Raw genomic sequence first — 24,589 nt, 5'->3', positions numbered from 1 at the left:
TCATTCCGCGCAGCCTCTCCACACCTCATTAAAACTCGTTCGCCCTGGCTTCTCCGACTTCCTTTTCCGCCTCCTCTGGCCAGCGACGGAGACGCTCATCTGCTGCGAAGCACCCGCCGAACCTCAACCTCCAGGACACCGCCGAGCAGCGAGCCAGGGTCGGGACGACAAGCGGTTCATCGGGCGGATACCTGGGCGACGCCCTGCCCACAATCCCCGGCACCCCCGCCAATTTCGACATGTCCTCGAGATCGCCTTCGCCCCGCGCTGGAGGATGGTCGAGTCCAGGCCTCAATACCCCGTATGACAGCGGTGGACGGAGCAGCCCGTACGCAAACGGAGGCACACATAATGTCACTTGGGCCTCCGCCCAGGCACGGAGCGCAGAGGTGAAGGGCTATACTGCCTTCAACCCGCGGAACCAGGGCTTCTTCGGCAGACATTTCCGGAGAATCTCAACAAGTCTGCCGTTCAGCTATGCGGAGAAAGAGAAGCTTGGCAGGGGACGATCTCAGGGCAACAAGGCAATGCAGATGCTGAATAGGATTGGGTGGAATCTCTGGCGCCTGCGGAGGTCTGTCGGCCTGGTGCTGCTCATTGTACTGAGCTGGATCCTTTTCTATGTTACCCGTAAGCTCGTTGAGCCTACCGTCCGCTTCATGTGCTAACAGCTGCAGCATTTCACCGAATGTATCGCCGGTCCCCCTGGTTCGGCGGAGGCAGCAAGTACGTCGTCATCCTCGCGGCAAACCAAGGCGGCGGCGTTATGGAGTGGAAGGGGCCCCGCGAGTGGGCGATTGAGAGGGACAGCGTCAAGAACAAGAAGAAGTACACGCAGAAGTGGGGATACGATCTGGAAATCGTCGACATGAGCACAAAGAAGCGCTATGCGCATGAGTGGAGAGAGAGCTGGGAGAAGGTGGATACAATCAGGAATGCCATGCGCAAGTATCCACACGCTGAGTGGTAGGTACATGGCTGCGGCACATGCTCTGTTGCTAACGCTGAGAAGGTTCTGGTGGCTGGACACGAATACTTTCATCATGGAGCCAACGTATTCCCTGCAAAAGCACATCTTCAAGCGCCTGAACGACGTCTCCTACCGCGACATTAACGTCTACAACCCGCTGAACATAACGCATCCGCTGACGGACGAATACTTGGATCCCGAATCCCGCTCCCCGGTTGGCGACGGCAGAGTCGAGTCGATCAACATGCTGGTGCCCCAGGACTGCGGCGGTTTCAACCTCGGCTCATTTCTCGTACGAAGGAGCGTCTGGACGGACAGGCTATTGGATATTTGGTGGGATCCGGTGGGGTACGAGCAGAAGCACATGGAATGGGAGCACAAAGAACAGGATGCTCTGGAGTACATGTACCAGAACCAACCCTGGATCCGGCCACACCTCGCCTTCCTCCACCAACGCAACATCAACAGTTTCCCGCCGGGTGCCTGCGGAGAAAAAGGAGACGACCCGCAGATACACTATAAGGAGAAGGACCGGGACTTCTTGGTCAACATGGCCGGCTGCGAATGGGGACGCGACTGCTGGGCTGAGATGTACAACTACCGCCAGCTGAGCAATCGCTTGAACAGGAATCCTTGGGAAAAGTTCAAAGACTGGATAAGCGACTCGGTGAAGTCCATGAAGGAGTCAAAGAAGAAAGAGAACAAGGACGAGAAGGCGAAGAAGGGTAATCATTAATGAGCATAGAGGAGCAATTTTCGCATGAGCATCGCTACGAGACGACACTTCATATTTTGGATTCATCTGCCTGCCGTCGAGCGGCCTTCTTTCTGGTATACCCATGCCCTAGGGTGTCATGAGGTTTCGGCGTCGCGTTACTATACACTGATGATTCGGTTGTATCATATTTGATTGTTGGTGGTCCGTCCATTTGCTGGGGGCTATGGGATTTTTCAGTCCCGTATGGGTGTCCTTTGAAGGCCACCCTCGCATCTGTGTTTCTCGACCTGTTTTCCACAGGTTCTTTCCTACTCTTCTACACTGCCTGCGGTTTGTCAAGCCGTTCTTCGGCTATTTCAAACGGAGTGTTCTGCTCATCTTCTACAAATTCCTTGCACGGGGGACTTCTTTACTACGGTCAATCATAGCACGGCCAAAGTGTGACCGACATTGGCGCAAGGATCAGTATGTCGGTCCGCTTTCAAAGCGTGGATGCACAAATGTACTGGTAGCCAGCCGTGAATCTGAATGAAGCGGTTGTACTCGGCTTGTACTTCGTCGAACGGTAACCTGCCTCGAGTTTGAAAATTCTGGTGCGATCTCGTTGCACTACGGACCTTTTCATGCTCGTTCATCGCACGATGGCGTGATGGACACGATATGTCCCTAATAGCGTACCCGCTGTTGTGGATGATACGCGCGGGGTCTAATAAACGCTCCTTGTATCGCATCTTAGCACGGGACGAGCCATGTCGCGAGGATCTCACATAGTGCATTCAGATTGCTATATAAGCCGTTGCGAAGGAGGGCTGACGACTTAGATATACATCCTGCTGATGTCTTGAGTGCTAGGCAGGTGAGCATCGGTGAATGTCTAAGCCCCAAAGCGGAAGGCGGGCTGCGTCCTATGATTCGTCCACCTGCATACATCCACCGCCATTTGTGCATTGTGACCTCCCTGCAGCGGCCACGCAGCCAGCCAGGAACGAGCCCCGTCATCGCATACACCCTGAATTCTCTCTCTTTACTTCTCTTTTCTTCTCACTTCCAGTTTCCAGTCCCTCTCGACGCTCGTTGAGGTTTCGTTTCCCGGCCCCGCCAAACGCGAACGCGACGATCGGAACAGCGCCCACCGAGACGTCATTGAGCCTGGCCTCTGCGTCGGCTTGCTGAGGCAGCCCGTGGCATCAGCGCCAGCGAAGCGGGCTTAATCTTATCTCCAACCGCACGCTGCGACCGCGACGAGGAGGCCGCTCGAGGAAAGAGACCTGAAGTCCCTCCAGCCTGCGGCGCGCAGCATTCTTTTATTGTGCCGCGCCGCGTTGTGGTCAACACCCTTGGATTCTTGGAACAAGAAAGTCGGGACAAAGAACCGAGATCGGAACGGGGTCCACTTGAGCGCATACTCCCCACCAGCGGTCAACATACGGCGCGGGCTTTCACAGGGCATAAGGACCCCCGAACTCGCAAGCAGACGCATATTTGAGGGACGAGGGCGCCTTTGAAGGGCGCCATGCAGCACCAAACCCAGCATCAAGGGCAGCAGCAAGCAAGGCAGACTGGAAGCAGCGCCGAAGGCACGGCCCAGAATCGCAGTATGACACCTACCGCATCCGCCTCGGGGCCTTCTAGGAACCAACACTCTGAAGGTATGTCACCCTGCCCATTTTGTAGAACCATATGCACCCCCTCAAACGTCGGTGCCCATCCGTCAACTATCATGAACGCAAGCTTACACGGCCCGGTGCGCCTTTCAGAATCATGGATCGAGATAGAATCGAGACCGTCCTCCTCCTCGCTATCCTCTGCCGCCGACGAGATCATCACAACCGGGCTTAGGGTCCAGCACGACTCCAACCTCCATCGACGACGGAGACGCTCGCGCAGCACCGGCCAGTTTCGGATAGGGACAGGATATCGCGTTACTAGCGCAGGTGGAGGAAACAGTAGCCAGGAAGAGTACGATGAAAGCGAGAGCGAGTCGGACAGGGTGATGACGTCTTCGAACGAAGGCATCGGCCCCTCTCCTCTGCAGAATGAACTGCCCCAGCCGCCGCGGAGTCCATACTCGGTCGCTTCTTCAGAGACCATGTCAGAGCGGGAAGGCGATGACGAGGACGAGGACGATGACGAGAATGCGACTGCAGTCAACTATCCCCGCTCTTCTAGGCGACAATTTGAGCCACGACCCAACGCTTTCTCGCACCCACCAACACAGCACGCGGTTCGAACGCAGTCGGGCACCGTTTACACCCCTCGGAGACCTGCAGCTAGATCCTCTTCGCAGCGACACTCCTATCCCCAGCATACTCCATTCAACGCTGTCTCCCCTCAGCATCAAGCAGACCATGATGAGGCCCTGCGCGCCAGCTTGTCCACACTCTTGTCTGCTGCTGCAGCCGTGCGAGGACTGCCGAAGCCCGGCCACTCACGTACGGTGACCTCGAATACCTCTGGCCGGATCGATCCTACGTCGCTTCGGATAGTCCCAGAATCTGTGGCCCTCGGCGAGATACCAGAGGACGCCAGCAGTCACCAAGTCTCCTCAGGTGGCCCTCCTACTTCTTCCTCTCCCCGCACCGCTAGCAGCAGTCCCTCCGAAAAGTCGAAGCGCAAAGCCAGCCCACCCGCCAACGCAGCCAACCGAAGCAGCAGCAAAGACCGCCGCGCAGTCAAGAAAGCCCGGAGAATGGGTCCGCTCGTCGATGATATCAGCCCTACACTGCTCACTTGGGTCGTCAGCGCCGGCGTTGTCGTCCTCATGAGTGCACTAAGCTTCTCGGCGGGCTATGTTGTAGGCAAGGAAGCAGGCCACGCCGAAGCCATGGGCCAGATCGGCGCTGTCGGTAGCGAAGCAGGCCGCTGTAGCAAAGAGGCTGCCACTGGGCTCAAAGGCGCAGGCCTGGGTCTCAGGAGGCTACGATGGTCTGGCGGAAGCGGAGTGAGGGTCTGAGCCGCTCTCCTTCCATAGACGGCGCCATCTACGAGTAACGAACAATAACGACCAATAAGACGGCTAGATGGGACGGAGGGAGCTAATAATGGGATGATCTTTCCGGAGTGCACAAGGCAACAAGCATATGTTTGGGGATATCCCTTTTTTCACATACCCTCATTTACGGCGTTTGCATTCTCTCCTTTGTCTTTTTCAAGGTTTAGCGTTGGGTAGGCAGGTAGGCGTTTCTCGGGTTTAAGCATGAGGTGGTAGGTGGAGTTGTGGTGGCAACTCCACTGAGTGATGTGAGGGGACTAATTGCGAGCGCGGGCACGGATAGATGGCTGGAGTTGGCCAAGTTCGCTGTCATGTACGGCGAGTCCATATACATATGCCCGGGATATCTTTAGCTCAATATAGGATGCGGTCTCCCTCTTCCTATGCATCACTTAATCATTGCACGGTCGCAAAGGGGCACAGGCTCGGCCGAAGGCGATTTTGAACTTTGGTATCATATTCTTTCTCTGTGCTTCTGCGTTATCCACCTAGTTTCCGCGCCCACAGCTACATAGAGCCCAGAGCGGGATGTAAATTCATCGCCAGAACGCCTAGGATCCGAATTCCCATTTTTCCCGCCAACGCCTCGGTGATGCAGTGTTGTCTCTCTCCGGCCACCATTTAAGCTCCCTCAGACCAGCAGCACCGCGTTCAGACACCCATCGTTCTCCGGGTTGTTGGTGATCTGGGCATATCTTCCCCACACGACCTTGCCTCCAGCCGTCACTAGACCCAGCTCCGAGACGTTGACTTCTATGATTGTGCCCTTGGTTCTAGAGATGGCGGTATGATTAGCGAATGTTCAGTATGTCGCACTGCGGGTGTTGGCTGGCTTACAGGACTCCGAGTTGTGTGTACATCGGATTCTGAGGGTTTTTCTGGTCAAGCGTTAGGGATGATCTGTATGAAGAGAAGGATGGGAGAAACGGACTTTGACCGAGATGATTGGTAGCTGGACGGTGACACCTAGTTCGGGATGTGTGACGTTGGCCTGTGGAAGTTAGTGTATGCTTCGCGCTTATGGAGAAGGGAAGGGGCAGGTTTAATACCTTCTTATAGCGCAATCCCATGGGACGGATAAAACGCTCATATTTGACTGGTCTGCGCGTGAATCCGGGCCCGACGAAGGTTGGTTTTGTGATCATGCGCTCTAGAGGTACGAGGTCAGCATATCTTCTCAAAATACGAGTCGGAACCTCTATGCCTTGGTCAAGTCTGCAGGTAGCGTGAAACGCTCCTCAAGGGCATTTTCCCCGCGAGACTTTGATGAGAGGCATAGATCCCGTGGCCGGTTATACGTACTCCAGCTCTTCTTCTTCGTCTTCTTTCCTGTCTTAACCACTGAAAACATCTCCTCCTCACTTATCCCCTTCACCTTCGGCAAAGGCACACTAAACCTTGCAGCTTTCTCATTTCTCTTTTGCTTAATCGCACTGCTCAGCGCCTTCGCATTCTTCTCATTACTCCGATCGAGCAAATACTGCGGCAGCGCCTCGGTCGCAGGTTCGGCAGGCTCGCTCGTCTTCACATTTCGCTCTTCGTGCGCGCGGATCTGCTTCTTCATCTGGATCTTCTCCTTCCTGCAAAACCCACCACAATCAGCAAATTGTCCCTAGTAACGGTGGTTTGAGCTCGAAGATACGTACCGCCGCTTCTCCGCATATTGTTTTGCGCGAAGACCCCGCAGGTTCTGTGCTTTGTAGGATGCTTCATGGCCTTCGCGGGCGAGGCGCTTCCGCTTGCGCTCGTCGTGGTCGAGCCGCTTGCCGTGCAGCTTGGTCCAGCGCTCGATGTACTCGTTCTGGGGCATTTTGACCGCTTATTCTGTCTTGTTGTTGCTGATTAGGAAAGTTGGAGGCGAGTCTACAAAATTGCGGTTGGAGGTCGAAATCTTGGCGCCGGCCCATTTTTCGGCTTAGTCACCGGGGATCCCGAGTGTCGAACTTGAAGACTCGCGAGAGAAAGTGCTTGGAGGAGGATTGAAGCATTGCACCGCTCACAATGGCCCTCCTCGCCCGCACAATACGCCGCTCCCTTCTCGAATCGCGAAACACACTGCCTCCAACGTTCCTCCTCCCCTTCCGCGCCCATATAACCACCGTATCGCACAACCTCGAACCTGGCAACGTACCCGACGCAGTCCTTCAATCCGGGCAGCACATATCCAAAGACCTCAAAGCGAAGGTTCATTCGCCTCCGAGCCCCTCAAAAGCCGCGTCAAAGCCAGATTCTCCAGCGCCAAAACCGTCCGCAAACGCGCGCGAAGATGTCGTCTCTCAAGCTATCACCCCTTCAATACGGCAGATGCTTCCCCTCCTGCACTCCCAACCCCCACACTACCTAACCGTCCACATCCACGGGCGTCCGTACCTCCTCACAGCCGGCGACACGCTGCGTCTCCCGTTCCTCATGCCGCACGTAAAACCAGGCGACGTCCTCCGGCTCAACCGCGCAACGCACATCGGCTCGCGAGACTACACGCTCAAGGCACCCGAACCCGTCAAGGGGACCAGAGATCACGGAAAGAAAGTGTATTACCTGGATGAGAGTTTGTTTGTGTGTCGGGCACGGGTAGTGGGGATAGAGAGCGAGCCGATGCGCGTGATGGAGAAGACGAAGAGGAGGCAGAGGCATGTGAAGCATGTGAGGAGTAAGATGAAGTATACGGTGTTGAAAGTTAGTGAGGTGGAGGTTAAGAGTTTGGAGGAATATGAGACGTTGCTGAAGGTGGGTTGAGGGGGGAAGTGGTCGGCGGAATGCAAATATGGCAAGAGACGAACTGGGCTGAGAAACTAGCGAAGCTCCTTTGTAGGAATAACCTGATTGTATCATATTGTAAAGGCAGGGTCATGTGGGAGCATAGCGCTTGTACAATTGATAAGGAACATCTTCATCACTTCTAGTTTCAAGCAACGAGTATGTGGAATTAGTTCATTCCGACCATATAGACTGCGTCGCTTTGACTCATGCGTCATCGGACGAGATGAATCCTATCGTCTTCAAGAGACCAAGAGGTCTCTGCGTCGGATACGCCATCGGGCAAGGTCCCTTATTGGTACCTGTGTCGCTAGTGGCCCTGCCTTCATCTAGGCATTCCTCCATATACGGATAACAGGGTCAGGAAGCCTTTTATACCATGGTCACAAGGTGTGTGGCGGCTTGCGCTCAATGCACCATCTGAGAAGCATAGAAGTCCTATTGAGGTTAGCATACGTCTGGAGCATGAAGTGAGAATAGACTTACCGGATGCTGGTTCTGGATCATCGTTGTCACCTTCTCCACCTCCTCAGCCAGACCCTGAACATTAGCGTCCCATTTACGGAGCTCCCTGCCAACGATGCGCTCCGCATGTCCTGTCTTCCGCTCACCACTGCCCTCACCCTCGAAGAAGATCAACCGGTCGATCTGATCAATGTACCCTGACAGACGACCTTGCTCCAACATCTTTGCGGCATAGTCCTCCGCCTTTTCCGCATCGATACCAAGAAGCTCACCTAGCTGGTCGAAACCAATGTTATTATACAGCTTGGATGCACCGACGAGATTGTGTTGTAGAACGGCTTGGTCAAGGACAGTTGATCCATCTGCGGTCTTCGCGAGATGGTGTGGTTGTAGCTTCTCGGCAAAGGTTTTGATCTCCGCTGGTGAGAGAAGGCGGTCGAAAAACATCTTCTCTAGGATAGGGAAGTCGTCAACCTGGTTCGCGCGATCGTCCTTGTACAACTTCGCCAGCATCTTCGAGCGCTGCGGCCCTGCCGGCGCTAGCACAGCACAGACAATAGCCGCTGAAAGAGCCTGCAGTCGCTCGCCCTCATCTACCATCGGTTCCAAGCTCATCGTGTAGTATGCTTGTGCGGCATCCAGGAAGTTTCGCTGGGAATCGTGGATGCGCGCTTGACTGAGCTGGAACATTAACCGCGTCTGCTTGTCCTGCACACTGTAGATGACATTCTTGACCTTGTTGAGATGCGTGAAGGCGCTTGTAGGGTCATCCTCTTCCAGATAACACCGCACTATTCGAATCCAGACCTTGGCCTTATCGTCGTTTGACAGTGACTTCTGCGTAGACTCTAGGTTGATTGTTCCTAGTATCTGCGCTGACTTTCGGTAGTCCTCGTTCTCTTCGCATGCATCTGCGAGTATCTCCTTGATCTGTGTGTCCTGCTCTTCATACTGGCCCACGCCTTTCGACTGCAGGAGCTCGATGACCTTCTCGCCCACGTCGATCTTGACATCTGGATCCGTGATCTTTCGGAATTGGTCGACGAAGTTGGCGAGAAGCGGACGTAAGACGACCACACCCAGGGAGTCATCCAGCAGAGTCCGAGCGTAGGCATTGAGGTCGGCGGCGGGATTCTTAGATGAAGTGGTGATTTGCTGGAGAAGGGAGGCGTAGCGGGAGGGTTTGTCGGTAACAGAAGTTCCTTCGATAGCTTGCAGAGCTGAAGTAACTTCTGGAGAAGCCATTGTGAGCGGTTTCGGCGTTGGAGGAGCTGTGGTGTGGGTTTGGTGTTTTGAAAGCGAAGCCGAGGTGGGGGAGCTCAAGGCAGCAAGCTGTGGAAGGACTGGGGTAGCGCCAAGATCGGATTGTGAAGCGGCGTATTCTGGAGCCTTTTATGGCTCTCTTCAAAAGGAGAGAGAACCAACAACCAGAAGCAGCTTCGCCTTGGCCCTGTTGGCGATCTCACCGTCGTGGTCCACGTTTGAAGTCGCTATCGATAAGGTGCCGGCTGTGCTTGCCCTCCGCGAAATGTGAATTTTGTGGAGGGTCTTGGCGCGCTAATGCAATAAGGCGATTCCGATGCGGCTCTTCTTTCATCACCGCAACCTCCCACCCTCACTTTCTCCCCACCCAGCTTTATCCACCCTAACGCACTCTCTTGCAACTCACAATCTACGGCGGCGTCCTAGTACTATCTACGGTCACATAGACTTAGACACATACGCTCCTTGCATCGCCGTCACCATGAACGGCATCAAACCAGACCCCGACGTCAAGATGGACCTCGACGCGCACACGCCCGCAGGCAGCGGCTACATGGATGATGACTTCTACGAGGACACGGGCGAGCTGCAACTACCGCCCCGGGGCATGGGGAAGGATACCTGGCTGACACGGATACCCGACTGGATTTACGAGAAGGTGTCGAAATGGGATGATCTGGCTGAAGGCAACGACGACGAGCAGATCGTAATCGGCGAGGTGATAGCTTTCCCAGACGAAATGGGAAAGGGTGGCATTAGCAGGACAAAGCCTATGCGCATCTTCTTCGACGACCGGTGGCGGCAGAAGGAGCAACTCCCGACTGCATTCGAGCTCGTGCCGGACTCCGTGAGGGACGAAGTGCTTAGAAACACGTATGTCTTCGCCGAGAAAGACCTCCCAGGCTATAGACCCAACGGATTCGGCCAAGGCAAGCACGGCGCATCCAGCAGCTTCGGCGGCGTTCAGGACCACAAATCGCGTATCCAAAAGCGCAGCAGGTACAAGAAAGCGATTCCCAAGCAAACAGCCCTCATCGGTCACGCAACCCGGCAGTATCGCGCCCAAACCCTCCCAACGAAAGAAGCGGTCGCTCATGAGGCCGCTCGCAATAAGAAAGCGATTCAGGGTTCCAACACGCGCACCAACATCGTCGACAACTTCAACGAGCAGAACGAGTTCGACAAGGTCACGAACAAGTTCAGCGGCTTTGTTAGGCCCGCCGTCGCCCGCAAGTCGCAGATCAACAAGGCGGCTCGTATCCCGAAGAACGAGCTCATCGATCTACTGCACCAATTGTTCGACGAGTACATGTACTGGCCCATGAAGACACTCAAGCAGCGCACCCGACAGCCCGAAGCCTATCTCAAGGAAGTTCTCGGCGACATTGCGCAGCTGGTCAAGAGCGGTCCATTCGCGAGCTGCTGGCAGCGCTTGCAGATGTACAATAGGGAATCTGCCAACATGAAGCAAGAGAAGCCGCCGGATGCTGATGTCGGAGACTCGGGCGACGACGAGGAGGAGATGGAAGACGTGGTTTGAAGCGTCTGTTCAGCCCATTTTTCGCTTCTTCCTGCTAATTCCCCAGTTTCCGCTCGCAAAGCCGTCCTGCTAGATCGCCCGCGGCTATTTTCGCGACAACGAGGCGGACAGATTATGAGGGTCGTCTTATTCCGCTCCCGTTGACCTTTAGATCTCTTCCTTTGGCTGACATTGGTCATTCCTCTCCAGACATCGGCTCCTATTACGGGGTCTATTTAGCATCACTTTAATGGGAGGACTCGCGCGGACCAAGACGCGTATACTCGGCGGAATATCCGGATCGCGAGAGCTACAGAGGGCTGTGACCCGCCAGCAAATAATCCTCTCTTCAGAATACCATGGCCGTACCGTCAGGGCGTCGGGACGATAATCTTGAACTAGGGAAGGGTTTCAATTACATCATGGCAGTCATCAATTTAGGTTGAACGTGCCACATTTTCTGCGGATTGCATTGCGGTCTTTGTTCATGAAATTTCATTAATTTGGGTGACGCTCTATATCTCATCTAGCTGAAGAAACAACAGCACTGAAAGTGTGATGAGCATTGATAATATGCGACCCGTCCCATACGCCTATCTGTTCCTACTACGTTCCAACGCCATAACAGAACCGCCCCATCCATATAATACATATTAATCCTCGATATCGTCATCGCTAAGCACAAGATTCCCACCAGCCTTATCAGCACCACCCGGGATGGCAGACTCCATCTCTTCTGCTTTATGTTCTATTCGCACTCTCTTTTTCTTCTTCGGCGTCTCAGCGCCGGGTTTATCAGTGGCCCATTGTTCCTGTTCGCCTGATTCCCTTTCGTCGTCTTGATCGTCGTCTTCTGCGGAGCCGGAGATGCCTGATCCGGTGAAGGAAGTGATTTTCTGTATCCCACGGATTGTGGAAGCAGTGGTCAGAGAGGGCATCGATGATTTGCGTAGGATAGTTGGAAGGTACGGAAGGCGCTCGAGGAGCATTTCGTAGCGGGCTGAGCCGCCGCTGCCGAGGAGGACAGGTGGTGGCGGTTCTTCTTCGAGGTTTGAACCCACTTGGGTTGCAGTAGGTTTCGCAGCTTGTGAGAAGGGCGTTGTCTTCCTCCATGTGTCCACGCCGCTAACGACTGCTGCGGCGGGTTTCGATGTGCCGGGCCCGGAACTCAGAAGCTCGCCCCGCTGTGCACGAGAAATCCACATTTCCAACAGCCCTCCTATTTCTTCCTGTTGTCGCCATATTCGTAGGGATGCGGGGTAGTACATGACGTATGCGTTTCCTTTTGATGCTCCCGCTACTGTTCCTGCGCCTTTTGCTTTCATGCCCATGACGCCAGGTGGAGGCGGTATTCGCTTGACGGGATGTGGTAGGCTGAACAACAAGCCCCGTACACTGGTCTGGAAGCACATCTCGTCTTGGCGAAGATTGTCGGCGCTCGTTCCTGAGAAGTTCCGTCTGCCGAATCCAGACGTGCCAAATCGGTCAGGTGAAAGAAGGTCTGCGTCTGATAGCGCGTCGATGCAACCATTCATACAGTCCATCGTCTCCTCGCTATCGCCAGCGTCGCAAGACAGCGCGTAGTTCTCGTGTAGAGCTGCAATGAACGTCTGCGTATCCGTCCCGAGCTCATCAATGAGCGCATCGACATTAACTTCCGAAGCCTTCGGCCTTCTTCGATCGGGAAGCCAGTTTGGCGGTTGCGGAACGGGATCATTTGCATCTTCAGGCAGACGCTTGTTGTATACAACACGACCCACGGCGTGGAAGATGCCGAGCGTGCTCTCTCGCTGGGTCACCATTTCCAACGACTCTTGCTCCATCTTTGTAAGGGGAACATCTTTCGGCCCTTTCTTCTTCGTGAAGTTGACCTTGGATCCCCATCCCTCATTATCATCTCCCCTGAGGCATAGAAATTCCAGGGAGGATACGGCACTGCGAATATCTCCAAGCTCCGACAGTCGGTGGATGACCTGGGGGCCGACGGTCTTTCTTCGACCAGATTTGCGTGCTTCTTTCAGCACGATGAGGTCCAGCGCTTTGGTCATGAAAGTCGGTGCGATCGGGTTGAACTCGATAACAGTGACACCAGGATGCGTGAGAATCTCTGGACCGAGCAGACGATGAGCAGTGAAGCTATCAGCCGCGGCAGTATTGGTCGAAAGCAGCGTCTCCGAAACAATCATGACGATGGGCGTTATGGATAGCTCTGGTTCTGGTTTGCTGGAGTAAAAGCTCGTAGCCGACGGTGTGTTGGCAGTAAGATAGTTGAGAATGGAAGAGCGGAACGATTGGACACTTGACGAAGTACGCGTGAATGTATTTGGGAATTCTTCTACAAGAATCAGTTGCTTTTCTCTATCGCTGGGTGCGCTGGGCGGCAGTTGTTGGCGAGCCTGGGCTGGTTCATCGAACGAAAGGCTGCCGAACGCGCCGGTTCTTCCAACGAAATCGTCGAACTGCGCGGTAGCAGATAGTAGGCCCTCAGAAGAAGGCATAGAGCCTATAGGATTCTTCCATTCATTCATGTGGAATCCCAGCTCCTTCGAAAGGAGCGACATAGTGGCAGTCTTGCCGCTTCCAGCAGGCCCCTTGAGGAGCAGCAGTCTCTTGCGCTGCTTGCCTGCAAAGACATCCGACAGCCACGTCCGCACGTCCGCAACCTTCTTCTTGTGCACTGCCAGCTCGTCCAAGGAGGTCGGGCCATACTTCTCGTTCCATGGCCGTCTGTCTACGCTGTCCACGGTTGTAGTCTGTGATGGCGGAGGGGTATTACGCGCGCCATTGGCGGCCCGAAGGAATCTCTGACTGCCTTTAGGGAGGTTGTCATTCTCGGCCGCTAGCCCGGCCTTCCCCTTCCGCACGAGCAGCGCAGCTGGTCGCTTTGCTGATTGATCATCGTCCGAAGAATCACAGATGTCGTCGATGTGCTCGAGCGGTGTACTGGCGACAGACTTCTCGGGACTCGGTGTAGGCTGGGCTATCTGAGGGCGAGGAGCAACGCCAAAAAAGGACGTAATGGACTTGTAGACGGGCTTCGGCTTCCCCGGGGATTTAGCTGGGGACTTCTTCGCAGACGGTGATGACGGCTTCGGGGATGATGCGCGTCGCGTCTGCGCTTTCGCGACCTTCGCGTCTCCACGCGCCCTGTTTGAGATGCTCAGCAGCGTGCCCCTCTTGGGACGCTTGGGAGGCGGTGAGCGTTGTCCGTCTTCATCGGTGTCGGAGGAGAGCACGATGGGCTTCTTTCGCGCTGCCCGCGGCTTGACCATGCCGCCTCGACTTTGACAGTACTCCGGAGCAAAGGGTCATCCTCAATTCCTTCCAGCCAGTCGTGGTCGCGAGCGTGGGCGTGGGCTGTTGGCTCGCCGGTATCGAGGGAGGTGCATCGTCGGATCGGTGGAAGGTACGTCCGCCTTGGCGCGGCAGCGAAGTTGGACGCGCTCACGTGATGATGGCTTTTTCTGACTCGCCGGGACGGGCCGTGCGTCTGTGTTGCCAACTCATCAGTCGGGCCCCTGCACCACCACTCCTCACCGCATTCCCGCCTCTGACGGGACGCACTTTATGGCCCCTCCGCTCATCTCGGCTCATTGTTCGAGTGTCGCATGCTCTAACGTGCGCGGCGGCCGGGGAGGCTCCTTGTTGGCGAACCGAACGACTCCACGCATGCACACCAAGTGCCACATGCAGCGGCGCCTGATATCGACTGTTAGCACGGCCAGTCCTGCGCCCAACGGTTTGCTATCTTCGTCCTCAGTTCAGTCATAGCGACGCGTCCATCACGTCTCTGGCCTCTTCATTTAGTCACATTGTCTCGCGCTCCATTGCCATGCAGAGTCGTGGCTCGACATGTGGAGAATGAAGCGAATTTTGCTACTCGGTAGATTCCACGTGCGCGCCAGCCTGCATTTGGCGGCCGAAGGCGTTTCAACCGGGGCGCATAGATTAGTCTGCTAATTCTGATATGCGCCAGCTCACTTCCTGGCATTCTCCTATTGGATGAACTGTCGTTTCCAGTTCGTGTCGTTCCCATGCATGCCTCCAAATCCTTTCGCGCCGCAAGCTGTATATAGCCCCGACTACGCCGTTTGTGGGCCTTTTGCATGTTTTCCCATCAGCGCGCCACGCAAGCATACCCTTTGCCTCACCTTTGCACTTAGTCCGAATCTTCGTGCGAGGCAAACAATTTAAGACAGCAATCCCTCGGTGTCACTCACCGCTATAAACAGGGACTACCGCCGTCTCCACCATGGCGAAGAAGAACAAGAAGAAGCAGAAGCAGGTGGACTGGTCGTCTCCACCGCCCAGCCCAAAGACAGTGCCCGAAGAGCCTGTCCCTGCACTACCTGGATCATTACCTTTGTCTCCAGAAACAGCGGCGACCGAATCGACACAGGGCGATCCTGCCCAGCCACTGGCCTCGCCAATCGAGGCGAAGATCGACGACAAGGCGGTAGAAGAATTCATAGCCGACCTAGCCACGAACGAGGCTACTACCGTTGAAGAGCTTCCTACTGCTGAGCAAAAACAGGAAGAAACGACCCCACTTAAAGAGGAGGAAAAGACCGAAGCTGCACCCGAGGCTACGCTAAGCTCTTCGACGGAGGCGGAATCATCGAAAGAGTTGGAACAAGCAAACGCTGAAGACCCTATATTGGATCCAGCGGCGGCTTTGCAGAAGGCCAAGGAAGACGCGCCAGAACAAGAGACTCCCGTGCCACTTGAACCCGTATCAGCCGAGCTAGAGCAGCCGGAGAAGAAAGAGGAAGCCCCAGCTCCTGAACTACAGTCCACAGAATCTGTGGAAAAGGGAACTCAGCCAGAACCCCAAGAACCGACACAAGAAGTTGTTGAAGCAACTCCAGCACCCGAGGCAGAGGCTCCTCCAACTGTCGCTGAACCTGCCCCGGAGCCTGAAGTCGACTCTAAGGTCGAGCTTACACCCGAGCCGGAAGCTACAAAACAGCCAGAAGAAGTGTTGGAGAAGTCACCAGAACCGAAGCCCGAGCCGATTGAAGCGAAAAGCCCACCGCTTCCAAAGGCCGTCTCGCCTCTGCCAGCGGCAGTTGCACTTGAAGCGGCACCCAGCTCGCCGCGGTCTGTAGTAACAGAGAGGCCGCCAGCGACCTCAACCCAGCCAAAGTCGCCACCCAAGCCGGAAGCGGTCAGTCAAGCCGCTGAAGACAGCAGACCACCAGCCCCAACGCCTCCAGTGACCCGAGCTCGACCACGGCACTCTTCCGCCTTTGATGACGACGATGAAGACGACTCCGCACTAATCCAACCAAGATTAAGAAGCGAAGCATTGTCGCGTGATTCCTCAAGAGGCTCAACTTATCCACCTCCGACACACTCTCGCTCGTTGTTCGCATCGCGAGTACCAGCGGAGCATTACCCAAATCCTCAGCCACCACATCCACCACCAGGATACCACCATCCCAGGTACTATCCACCGGCAGCTCCCCCATACTACCACAATCACACGCACAGCATGAGCCAATCGGGCGGCTATCCGAACCATTCCCCTTACGGGCCCCCGTCACACGCTTCCTCCCCATATCAGGAAACGTGGGGACCGACCTATGGACCCTATGGCAGCCACAGCCCACCTCAACGCCATGATTCAATGGGGTCAAGGGACTTCCCACCAATGGGTCCTCCTCCCATCGAGAATGGCTCTGCAATTGAGGATGACTCTGGCGACATCTTCTCTCGTATAGCGCAGGCTATTCCTGATCTGCACGTCCTCCTCGCCCGGTACAAAGAGACGCACGGTCAGCTTGGTGTACGAGAGGAACTGCTTCGCCGAGCAGGAATCGAGCAGCAAGAGAAGTTGCGCGTCAAGGATGAGGAGATCAACAGCCTCAGGGAAAGGTTAGCCAACATGGAACACAAGCATTCGACAGAAGCTGGTAGACTAAGGCTCGAGATTGGCAATATGGAGGAGCAGGTGAAGGAGCTGAAAGAGCAGAGCGCCGAGACCGACAAGTACAAGCGAGAGGCAGAAGAGGCAAGACTGGCATTGGACGCCGCCATGAAGTCATGGGAGACAAAGTACAAAGAGCTAGACGAGGCTCATGCCGCTTTGGAGAAGACATCGGCAGAAGAAATTGCCAAGGCTCAAAAGGAGTTCGAGGATTGGAAGTCCACCGCGAACACGAAACATGATGCCGAGAAGATCGCTCTCGCTATTCAATTCGACAAGAAGCTCAAGGAAGCCGACGTTATGGCGGAGAACCAAAGGCAGGAGGCAGCAGCGGCTTTTGTCAAAGAGAAAGACGAGCTCCGTTCCGAGCATCAGAGACAACAGCGCGAACGGGAAGCCAGCTTTGAGGCCGTCCGCAAGGAGCTCGAGATCAAGCTCGGCGCTGCTCAGCTGGACCGCGAGGAAGCACACAAGCGCGAGCGAGAAGGCATGGAAGTATGGACCAAGGAGAGAGGAACGCTCGTCCAGGCCCACCGAGAAGATATCGAGAGTCTTCGGAAGAGCTGGGATGAGCAGCGCGCTCTCTTGGAGGCGCAGCACAAGAAGATTAAGGATGAGTCTGATAAGGCCTGGATTGAGCTTCATGCCGAGGCGAACCGGAAAGCGGAGGAGGAGAAGGCCAGGGCTGATCAACTGGCGAAAGACAAGGACGAACTGCAGAAGCAGTACAACGAGCTGAAGGCGGATAATGAGAAGGAGAAGGAAGTTATCAAGAGCGTTGCGAGCAATCTTGAATCGGAAAAGTCTCGATTGGAGAAGTTGATGGAGTGCTACGGCGACATTGCGGAGATCAAAAGCAAGGGTGACACCTATTAGTAAGTTCACCCACAGTACTTAATATTACTGTTTTCGGAGGTTCTATGTTCCTGTCGTCGGCACAGATTGGTATTTGATGGGTTGAAGAGCTTGGTCAGAATCGTTAGCATCCATTCGCCCCTTAATGCAATTGTTTTCATTGTTTTCGATCTCGCGTCCCGCCCTTTTGGACCTATGCTGACTGCTATGCCTAGTTTGGTCTCTTTCACCCAGCTACAGAAGCAGATCTTGGATCTCGCCACCACACACTTCGTCCATCTCCCGGTCGCTCCGCCTCCTGAAGACCTTGCATTGATCCCGACTACTTTGCCTTCTTTCCTCGGGGACACTACAGCTTCAAGGTATGTTTCTCTTCGTCCATGGAGAATGATGTCTGACTGCTGGTAACCGCCAGGCAACTTCGCTCGGCATATGTGGCGCACACAGTATCAAAGCTAGTCACATACCGGGTCTTCGGACCATTCCTGTTCAGCCTGGGTCGGCGCTATGACAAGGCGGATTCGTTGTTCTCTTCCATGAGCAACCACATCCGCGACAAGAGCTCGCGTAAAGAGGCCATTTGGCGCCAGCAGACACTCTTAGCTGCTTTTACCAGCAGTGGTGCCAAGCAGCGCATCAACACAGCTGCCGGAACTGTCGTGGAGGAGATCGTTAATGCTATCAAGCATTTTGCTGACCCACGGGAGGAGGAAGGCATCAAGATCGCAGTGAAGCGCATCATAAAGCTCGCTGCTGAGACGTGGCGCTTTGCCCGCCTCGAGCGGGAAATGATCACAGCAACAATGCCCGCTTTGCAAGACGAGGAGCATCAGTTCACCGGCCCTGAATACTGGCCTGCCTACCGGCCAGAGGGCACGCCGATCGCATCGCTCGCTGGCACCGCGCCACCATCCGACGATGCACCCAAGCTATTGCTGCGACTCTTCCCAGTCATCTACCGCGAACCTAAGCACGAGCACTTACGTTCTTCGGACGAAGAAAAGCCTGATGAGGGGTGTGTATATCATCACGGGCTGGCTCTGTACGACGACGCAGAGCCGGTGGCGCAGAGGGCGGAGGAACTTAAAGCAGCCGGTTTGCCCCCAGCAACCACCGTATCTCCGACTGTTGCTGACTTCCCGCCGCCCCTGGTGCCCGCGCCTAGAAACCCGCCGCCGCCGCCACCGACTGATGTTGAGAAGGCATCCGTTCGATCCAAGTCGCCTCCACCGGAAGCAGTTGAGAGCGCCTCAGTCCGATCGAAGTCTCCGCCACCCGAGCCATCGGAGAAGGCATCCGTTCGATCAAAGTCCCCGCCACCTGAGGAAGCTGAGGAGGCATCCATTAGGTCGAAGACTCCTCCGCCAGAAGTAGCTGAGAAGGCATCCGTGCGATCTCAGTCTCCTCCTCCTGAAGCAGTAGAGAGTGCCTCAGTCCGATCCAAGTCACCTCCACCTGAGACGGCTGACAAGATATCCATTCGATCACCAACTCCACCGCCACCGCCTCTACCAGCGCCGTCCGATCCTCCATCGTCCCCAAAACCACCCCCATCGCTATACTCGCAGCCTCCCTATACACGCCCTCCCCCGGGCCCAATCGACTTTAACACTCCTAGAGACATTCCTGCTGCCCCACTAAGCGAAAGTGCTGAACCTCCACCGTTGGGAGTCGAACGAGAACCATCTATCGCTTCAGAAGCTCCTCCTCCACCTTCTGAACATGCTTCATCCAACGCTTCAGAAGTTCCTCCTCCGCCTTCCGAACATACCCCATCCAACGCTTCACAAGCCCCTCCCCTCCCAGAACCCACGGAAAGCATCGCCACCGCCGCCCCTGCTCCTCCTCCTCCTCCGCCTCCACCTCCACCTCCACCACCAGTCGAAACTGTAGACGCTCCTCCTCCTCCACCACAAGCCGAAACTGTAGACGCTCCTCCATTGCCTCCTCCAGAATCCACCCAAGCTGCACCAGCAGCTTCCACAGAGGTTCCCCCCCTCCCCGCCCCCACCGAAAGCGCCATCATCCCGCCTTTCCTCCCACCCTCACCTTCCGTCAAAAGCACCTCAACCCGCGACCTCCCCACACCCCCACGTTCCCGCGCCCCCACCCCAACAGCATCAGCACCACCACGTCCTATCTCCCCGCTCTTCGCGGCTCTCGACGAAATCGACGCCCTGACTTCGCACCGAAGTCGCAATCCTTCCATCTCCTCCACGCGTCGATCCGCCCGCTCACGGACCTCAGATGAGGAGCTCCGCAACAACACCACCAAAGATCGACCAGACACTACGCGTCGAACTAGTGGGTACTCACTCAGCAGCACAAGATCGACTGACCAGGCGAGTCAGCGTACGGACAGGTCCGCGAGTCGGTATATGTGCGAGAGTCGGAGCGCTGCGATCAAGGGGCTCTATCCCAACAGTCCGCTTGCGGGGCAGAGTCCGAACCTTTCGCGGTCGAACTCGCTGAGGAGTCAGAGGAGGAGGACGGTCGATGGGGAGACTATGGTCATCCCGGGGACGTGGGATACGAATTCACAGTCGGCGACGAGCGGTGAGGTGAACAAGGACGCCTGAAGCCCTACCTACTAATCTGTTTCCACTCTGGCCACAATATGTTATCACCACTGCTATTTCTTCTTTTCTTGTTTTGTCTACCCGTATACATACATGTCTTAGTCTCCTTTAGCGTCTTGCTGTCTTCGCTCTCTTTTGTCAATTCCCTTTCCCTCTCAGCATGATCGTTCAGGCATTGCGCGGCGCTGCATTGACGGAAATTGGAGCATGTAACGACGGCATATGGCGGCGTTGAGCAAAGTGCTGTACTTCCTCAACGACCTGTAATTTCTTTCTCTATGTATATCGATGGGTATTGGTGTCCCAGGCTACAGATGGGACGTAATGGTATTGTAAAGTAGGCATATACATGCACGGTGTACTTCTCAACTCAATCTTCCTGCCTTCGTGATGCCGACATCTGTCACTAACTATTGATCTATCTTTTTCCTATTTTCCCTCTGCTCTTAAACACCACGCAAGCACTCGCCCACCGAGGCCCACTTTCCTCCCCTCAATATAATATACCCAGCGACAGGGATACCCCACCCTGGATATTACCCCAGATTCTCCAACCCCCGCTACAGGCTGTAACAATCCCGGTACTCACTATGGAACACTCAATTCGTGTTCCGAAAAAAAGTCTGCTTCCGACCAATGCGAGCCTGCGTTCCGAGTAAGGTGTTCTGAAGGCGAGAGCAAGTTGATCGCTAGGTGATGCGATGGCTGCCGGAAGGAATCGTTGCTCACGCCACACGCGGAGGGGAGTAGATATTATCAGTTAGCTGCTGCTGCCCTGAGGAATGTTTCCTCTGTCGTGCACGCTTTTTCTTTATACTTCATACTTTGCGTGTAAAGGTGTACGATTCAAGATGGCGAGGCCAACCGAACCGCAAAGCCAGAGCAAACCCGCACAACCACGCAACGAGCCTCAAAAGGCAGCAAAAGGAGGAATTTCTCTCCTCGAGGTCATCGGTCTCGCTGCATTCGCCATCCTCCCGCTCCTGATACCAGCGCTCCGCTCCGGCACGGTGCAGCAGTGGCTCCCACTGTCGCTCCAAAGTTACCTCGCTCATCCAGCGCCGAACGCGACGCAAGCAGCGGAAGAAAATGCAGCACAGCCCTCACTGCTCGAGGCATGTGCGTCGCACACGTACACCACGGAGATCGTGTCTTTAGACCCCTTGGTGGTTTACATCAATAATTTCACCTCGCACGCCGAGGCCGAGGCGCTGATACAACTCGGGTACACACATACATAGTTTCTCTCCATGAAAGGCCAATACTAACCCATCGCAAAAGCTCCGCAGACTTCCAAGACTCTTTCATCTCGCGCTCGCGCGGCGGCACGCAGAAAGACCCGGGCCGCACCTCGCAGTCCGCACCGCTCCCACTCGAACACCCCCTTGTATCCTGCATCCTGGCCCGCGCCCGCACCTTCATGGGCGCCATGCTGCAGCCCGACGAGCCCTTCTCCATCCCGCAGCTCGTGCGCTACTACGACTCGCAGCGCTACGACCTGCACACGGACTTCTGGCCGCAGCACCAGATCATGAACGACGGCTCGGGCCGGCTGTTCAACCGGCCCGCCTCCTTCTTCGTCTTCATGCGCGATAATTGTACCGCGGGGGAGACGTACTTCCCGGCTGTGGACGTGCTGGATCGGGATGCGGCAAGAGGTGGGAATTTGGAGGCAAGTTTTAAGGGGAAGGTTATGAGGGGGGAGAGGGAGGGGAAGAAGAGGGGGGTTAAGTTTAGGCCGATTACGGGGAATGCGGTGTTTTGGGTTAATATTGGGGAGGATGGGAGGGGGGATCGTAGGTTGGTGCATGCGGGCTTGCCCGTGGGGGAAGGGGAGAAGATTGGTTTGAATATTTGGCCGAGGAAGTTCTATTTGGATGATATATAGCGGAAGGTCAAGGAGAGAAGTAGTAGAAGTGTTGTTGATGAGTGAGAAGGATAAGCGTACAATTACCGTTCGATTCTAGGTGTTGAAATGCCATCGTGGATGCGTATCACCGAGCTTGAGGTCCTCCTCGCTGTCATGAAAGTCGCCCGTCTCAGGGTACGCAACGAGATGCTCTTGCTTCCTCTTGTTCTCCTTTGACAGAACCCACCATAGCGCGCTAACAACGATAAGATTTCCTACAAGGTAACCTAAAGCAACAGAGTGCCCGAGTACGTATCTAGGCGCTGTCTTAGGTCGATAGAGCTGCGTCCCAATCACAGCGCCACAATTGCCGATGGAAATCTGCATTGCGTTGGCAGTCGCACGTTTCGTTTGGCCTGAAACGTTCACAGCAGGCCAGGAGAGGACGAGAGCGACAGAGGGGTAGATGCCCATGGCGGCAAAGAAGGTGCCCAGGTAAGAGACGCCTGGCTTCTTAGTCGGGTTTTCGTTCGTCAGGAGGATTATGTATCCGATTATGGCGAGCGACGAAGTTATGAGAGTGAAGAGAGCTCGGCGTTTGTACTTCTCGGCGAGAACGGCCCAGGCCACTGTGAAGATGGTGGCTGCAGCATAGGGCGGAATGGTGAGGAGCTGAGACTGGGCGGAGGTGTAGCCCATGTCTTTGATGATGGTAGGCTAAGTATCCATGTTAGCAAGGCTCAAAAAGAGTGAGTAGTTGTACGTACCAGGAATAGCGAGAGCGTGTACAAGGGCAAGCTCATTGTGTGGAAGCAAAATCCGTACAGCCAGATCTTGACGTCTTTACACGCATTCCATACGCCAGCCCAGGTGAACTTCTCGTCATTCGTGGCATCGCTATCGGCCTTCAAGCGGGCCTGGATGAACGAACGCTCACCTTTTGATAGCCAGCTGACACTCTCCGGATAGTTCGATATGAACCAATAGGCGACGATGGAAATCACGATAGTGAGGAGACCTTCCTGCAATACGGTAAGCCAGACGATCCCAAGCAATACAACGTTGACTTACCAAAATGAATATCCATCGCCAACCCGCATATCCACCAACGTTCCGCATGTGCGCAATACCCCAAGCAAGAATGCCACCAAAAGCTCCGGCCAGGGAAGCACAGCTGAAGAAGAGCGAAATGCGGTACTGGCGTTCATCGCGCTTGTACCACATCGATAAGTAATATACGACACCGGGAAAGAGTCCAGACTCCGCAACACCTAGGCTGGAGTGCGTGAGTGGAAGACCGCAAGACACTGTGAGGGGACCTTACAAGAAGCGCACTACAAAGAAGCCAGTAAGATTTTGAGTGACTCCCATCAACGTGGCAACGATTCCCCATGCAAGAGTCAATGTGGGGAGCCAGAACTTAGGCGTAGTCCGCTTGAGAATGATATTGCAAGGTACTTCGAACAGCACATATCCGATGAAGTAGAGTGTCAGGCCAGTGAGGTACTGATTGCCCGTCATGTTGAGGTCTGTGGTGAGACCCTCAATCCTCGCGTTGGCGACTACTGTCTTTTAGCTGCGCGTACAGATGTGAAGGAGTCCAGGGAGAGCTTACCATTGCTGCGATCCAAGAACGAGAGCAGGTAAAGGATAGAAACTGCAGGCAGCAATCTCAAGTCGAGCTTTCTCAGCAGCTTCCTCTCATTGATAGCGCCCTCTGCAAGGATCTCAAGATCAGAGTCTGAAGCGGTCGAAGCACCAGGTCTCTCAAGCCCAACGTCTTTCTTTTCCGAAGCCATGGTCCCGGGAGCTGCAGTTACAGACAATCTACGCGTGATACATCATGCCGCCCTCAGCAGGACCCAGCCAGCGCCTTTAAAGGGTTATCTTGCAATTCTCTGCCGACGTCCAGAATGATGCCATTTTGTGGATTCCCCACCAAACTGGGGTTGAAAGGCGCTACGAGCCATACTGGCAAGCTTCATGCTGCTGCGCTAGCTTGCTATTGGGCAAGAACCAGCAATCCCGTCATGGCGAGCTTATCGGCCCTCTTGGATCAATGCAATGAGGGTACATGGCCGATGACATTGTCGCGTAGCGATGGGGTACGAAATCCAAGGGTGCAATGTCGTGATTTCGGATCTGCATTCGCGGGGTGCTAAGCCGGATCGAGAACGAAGCGTAAGACATGAGGACAATAAATGTCTGGCTAGGGCTCCGCGGATTATAGGATTAACGAGTGCAAACGCAAAGAGGCTGGTTCTAGATGGTTGAGAGATGGAGAAAGGAAGGGAGGTTGATGGGAGTTGGATCGACGTGGGCACGGGCCACTTCCCTACATGGGATTCGACCGAAGGCGCTCCTCCTCTCTTCTTGCAGCCACCATCTATATCTCGGAGATTTCGAGGCTTCCCACAATCTGCCTGTGATGGGCTCTTCTGTACGTGTCTGCTGTCGGCATGCACAGTTCGTTTAGGCGTTCACGAAACGGCTTGAAAGCCCTCATGATGGTCGATGCGCAAGCCTGTATTTGCGTTCCACGTTTAGGGTTGCTGTATAATGTAGGACGTAGAAGATATAAATTGTGGCATAGAGGAGATGCCGAAGAGATGTTAAAGAGATTGAATTTTTTCATCGAAGACCGTTGATAGCGACCACAGACAACGATAGCTGCTGCAGTCATGTCCAACCGT

The 24,589-nt window shown here is 55.0% G+C and overlaps 10 protein-coding genes across 10 annotated transcripts; 6 read left to right on the top strand and 4 right to left on the bottom strand.

Annotated features, from left to right (window-relative positions):
* Positions 1 to 239: 239 nt before the first annotated feature.
* On the top strand, positions 240 to 1,706 carry BU26DRAFT_501610 (glycosyltransferase family 34 protein; the record flags this gene model as incomplete). The annotated part of the gene is made up of 3 exons (XM_033826580.1): positions 240 to 630; positions 678 to 966; positions 1,013 to 1,706. The coding sequence occupies 3 exons, from the start codon at positions 240 to 242 to the stop codon at positions 1,704 to 1,706; spliced, it is 1,374 nt and encodes a 457-aa protein (XP_033688434.1).
* Positions 1,707 to 3,031: 1,325 nt separating this feature from the next.
* Positions 3,032 to 5,107, top strand: BU26DRAFT_222683 (uncharacterized protein). Its single transcript, XM_033820778.1, has 2 exons — positions 3,032 to 3,337; positions 3,446 to 5,107. The coding sequence occupies exons 1-2, from the start codon at positions 3,202 to 3,204 to the stop codon at positions 4,639 to 4,641; spliced, it is 1,332 nt and encodes a 443-aa protein (XP_033688433.1). The 5' UTR covers positions 3,032 to 3,201; the 3' UTR covers positions 4,642 to 5,107.
* Positions 5,108 to 5,115: 8 nt separating this feature from the next.
* On the bottom strand, positions 5,116 to 6,532 carry BU26DRAFT_515784 (TGF-beta-inducible nuclear protein-like protein 1). Its single transcript, XM_033828163.1, has 6 exons — positions 6,327 to 6,532; positions 5,983 to 6,260; positions 5,730 to 5,830; positions 5,612 to 5,671; positions 5,518 to 5,558; positions 5,116 to 5,453 (listed from the first exon to the last, which is right to left on the bottom strand). The coding sequence occupies exons 1-6, from the start codon at positions 6,488 to 6,490 to the stop codon at positions 5,312 to 5,314; spliced, it is 786 nt and encodes a 261-aa protein (XP_033688432.1). The 5' UTR covers positions 6,491 to 6,532; the 3' UTR covers positions 5,116 to 5,311.
* Positions 6,533 to 6,633: 101 nt separating this feature from the next.
* BU26DRAFT_515783 (54S ribosomal protein L49, mitochondrial precursor) lies at positions 6,634 to 7,653 on the top strand. Its single transcript, XM_033828162.1, has one exon. The coding sequence runs from the start codon at positions 6,682 to 6,684 to the stop codon at positions 7,414 to 7,416; it is 735 nt and encodes a 244-aa protein (XP_033688431.1). The 5' UTR covers positions 6,634 to 6,681; the 3' UTR covers positions 7,417 to 7,653.
* BU26DRAFT_222633 (COP9 signalosome-like protein complex subunit 4) lies at positions 7,631 to 9,409 on the bottom strand. The gene is made up of 2 exons (XM_033820776.1): positions 7,924 to 9,409; positions 7,631 to 7,875 (listed from the first exon to the last, which is right to left on the bottom strand). The coding sequence occupies exons 1-2, from the start codon at positions 9,145 to 9,147 to the stop codon at positions 7,846 to 7,848; spliced, it is 1,254 nt and encodes a 417-aa protein (XP_033688430.1). The 5' UTR covers positions 9,148 to 9,409; the 3' UTR covers positions 7,631 to 7,845.
* A 237-nt stretch (positions 9,410 to 9,646) lies between these two features.
* On the top strand, positions 9,647 to 10,705 carry BU26DRAFT_419983 (transcription initiation factor IIF; the record flags this gene model as incomplete). Its single annotated transcript, XM_033823336.1, has 1 exon — positions 9,647 to 10,705. One exon carries the CDS (start codon positions 9,647 to 9,649, stop codon positions 10,703 to 10,705), a length of 1,059 nt encoding a protein of 352 aa, XP_033688429.1.
* Positions 10,706 to 11,171: 466 nt separating this feature from the next.
* Positions 11,172 to 14,209, bottom strand: BU26DRAFT_515780 (Rad17-domain-containing protein). Its single transcript, XM_033828161.1, has one exon. It carries the CDS (start codon positions 13,954 to 13,956, stop codon positions 11,338 to 11,340), a length of 2,619 nt encoding a protein of 872 aa, XP_033688428.1. The 5' UTR covers positions 13,957 to 14,209; the 3' UTR covers positions 11,172 to 11,337.
* Positions 14,210 to 14,696: 487 nt separating this feature from the next.
* BU26DRAFT_222640 (uncharacterized protein) lies at positions 14,697 to 18,837 on the top strand. The gene is made up of 4 exons (XM_033820777.1): positions 14,697 to 17,488; positions 17,684 to 17,830; positions 17,884 to 18,559; positions 18,610 to 18,837. Exons 1-4 carry the CDS (start codon positions 14,937 to 14,939, stop codon positions 18,631 to 18,633), a joined length of 3,399 nt encoding a protein of 1,132 aa, XP_033688427.1. The 5' UTR covers positions 14,697 to 14,936; the 3' UTR covers positions 18,634 to 18,837.
* A 2,011-nt stretch (positions 18,838 to 20,848) lies between these two features.
* Positions 20,849 to 22,132, top strand: BU26DRAFT_477611 (uncharacterized protein). Its single transcript, XM_033825613.1, has 2 exons — positions 20,849 to 21,272; positions 21,329 to 22,132. The coding sequence occupies exons 1-2, from the start codon at positions 20,899 to 20,901 to the stop codon at positions 21,933 to 21,935; spliced, it is 981 nt and encodes a 326-aa protein (XP_033688426.1). The 5' UTR covers positions 20,849 to 20,898; the 3' UTR covers positions 21,936 to 22,132.
* On the bottom strand, positions 21,824 to 24,151 carry BU26DRAFT_477607 (MFS transporter). The gene is made up of 5 exons (XM_033825612.1): positions 23,512 to 24,151; positions 23,221 to 23,458; positions 22,968 to 23,172; positions 22,664 to 22,918; positions 21,824 to 22,613 (listed from the first exon to the last, which is right to left on the bottom strand). The coding sequence occupies exons 1-5, from the start codon at positions 23,693 to 23,695 to the stop codon at positions 22,011 to 22,013; spliced, it is 1,485 nt and encodes a 494-aa protein (XP_033688425.1). The 5' UTR covers positions 23,696 to 24,151; the 3' UTR covers positions 21,824 to 22,010.
* Positions 24,152 to 24,589: the final 438 nt, after the last annotated feature.

Source organism: Trematosphaeria pertusa (genome assembly GCF_010094035.1).
Source record: "Trematosphaeria pertusa strain CBS 122368 unplaced genomic scaffold BU26scaffold_3, whole genome shotgun sequence".
In the NCBI taxonomy this organism is placed as follows: Eukaryota; Fungi; Ascomycota; class Dothideomycetes; order Pleosporales; family Trematosphaeriaceae; genus Trematosphaeria; species Trematosphaeria pertusa.
This window is presented reverse-complemented; position numbering and strand designations above follow the sequence as displayed.

Excerpts from the sequence above, each read along its gene's own strand:
- BU26DRAFT_222683 (XM_033820778.1), top strand. The coding sequence starts at position 3,202 with ATGCAGCACCAAACCCAGCATCAAGGGCAGCAGCAAGCAAGGCAGACT. Across the intron at positions 3,338-3,445 it reads TAGGAACCAACACTCTGAAG|AATCATGGATCGAGATAGAA; the intron begins GTATGTCACCCT and ends TGCGCCTTTCAG.
- BU26DRAFT_515784 (XM_033828163.1), bottom strand. The coding sequence starts at position 6,490 with ATGCCCCAGAACGAGTACATCGAGCGCTGGACCAAGCTGCACGGCAAG. Across the intron at positions 6,261-6,326 it reads CAATATGCGGAGAAGCGGCG|GAAGGAGAAGATCCAGATGA; the intron begins GTACGTATCTTC and ends TGGGTTTTGCAG. Across the intron at positions 5,831-5,982 it reads GACGAAGAAGAAGAGCTGGA|AGCGCATGATCACAAAACCA; the intron begins GTACGTATAACC and ends TCGTACCTCTAG.
- BU26DRAFT_515783 (XM_033828162.1), top strand. The coding sequence starts at position 6,682 with ATGGCCCTCCTCGCCCGCACAATACGCCGCTCCCTTCTCGAATCGCGA.
- BU26DRAFT_222633 (XM_033820776.1), bottom strand. The coding sequence starts at position 9,147 with ATGGCTTCTCCAGAAGTTACTTCAGCTCTGCAAGCTATCGAAGGAACT. Across the intron at positions 7,876-7,923 it reads TGATCCAGAACCAGCATCCG|GACTTCTATGCTTCTCAGAT; the intron begins GTAAGTCTATTC and ends TAACCTCAATAG.
- BU26DRAFT_515780 (XM_033828161.1), bottom strand. The coding sequence starts at position 13,956 with ATGGTCAAGCCGCGGGCAGCGCGAAAGAAGCCCATCGTGCTCTCCTCC.
- BU26DRAFT_222640 (XM_033820777.1), top strand. The coding sequence starts at position 14,937 with ATGGCGAAGAAGAACAAGAAGAAGCAGAAGCAGGTGGACTGGTCGTCT. Across the intron at positions 17,831-17,883 it reads GGGGACACTACAGCTTCAAG|GCAACTTCGCTCGGCATATG; the intron begins GTATGTTTCTCT and ends GGTAACCGCCAG. Across the intron at positions 18,560-18,609 it reads GGGCGGAGGAACTTAAAGCA|GCCGCCCCTGGTGCCCGCGC; the intron begins GCCGGTTTGCCC and ends TGCTGACTTCCC.
- BU26DRAFT_477611 (XM_033825613.1), top strand. The coding sequence starts at position 20,899 with ATGGCGAGGCCAACCGAACCGCAAAGCCAGAGCAAACCCGCACAACCA. Across the intron at positions 21,273-21,328 it reads GAGGCGCTGATACAACTCGG|CTCCGCAGACTTCCAAGACT; the intron begins GTACACACATAC and ends CCATCGCAAAAG.
- BU26DRAFT_477607 (XM_033825612.1), bottom strand. The coding sequence starts at position 23,695 with ATGGCTTCGGAAAAGAAAGACGTTGGGCTTGAGAGACCTGGTGCTTCG. Across the intron at positions 23,459-23,511 it reads GTTCTTGGATCGCAGCAATG|TCGCCAACGCGAGGATTGAG; the intron begins GTAAGCTCTCCC and ends AAAAGACAGTAG. Across the intron at positions 22,919-22,967 it reads GGCGATGGATATTCATTTTG|GAAGGTCTCCTCACTATCGT; the intron begins GTAAGTCAACGT and ends ACCGTATTGCAG.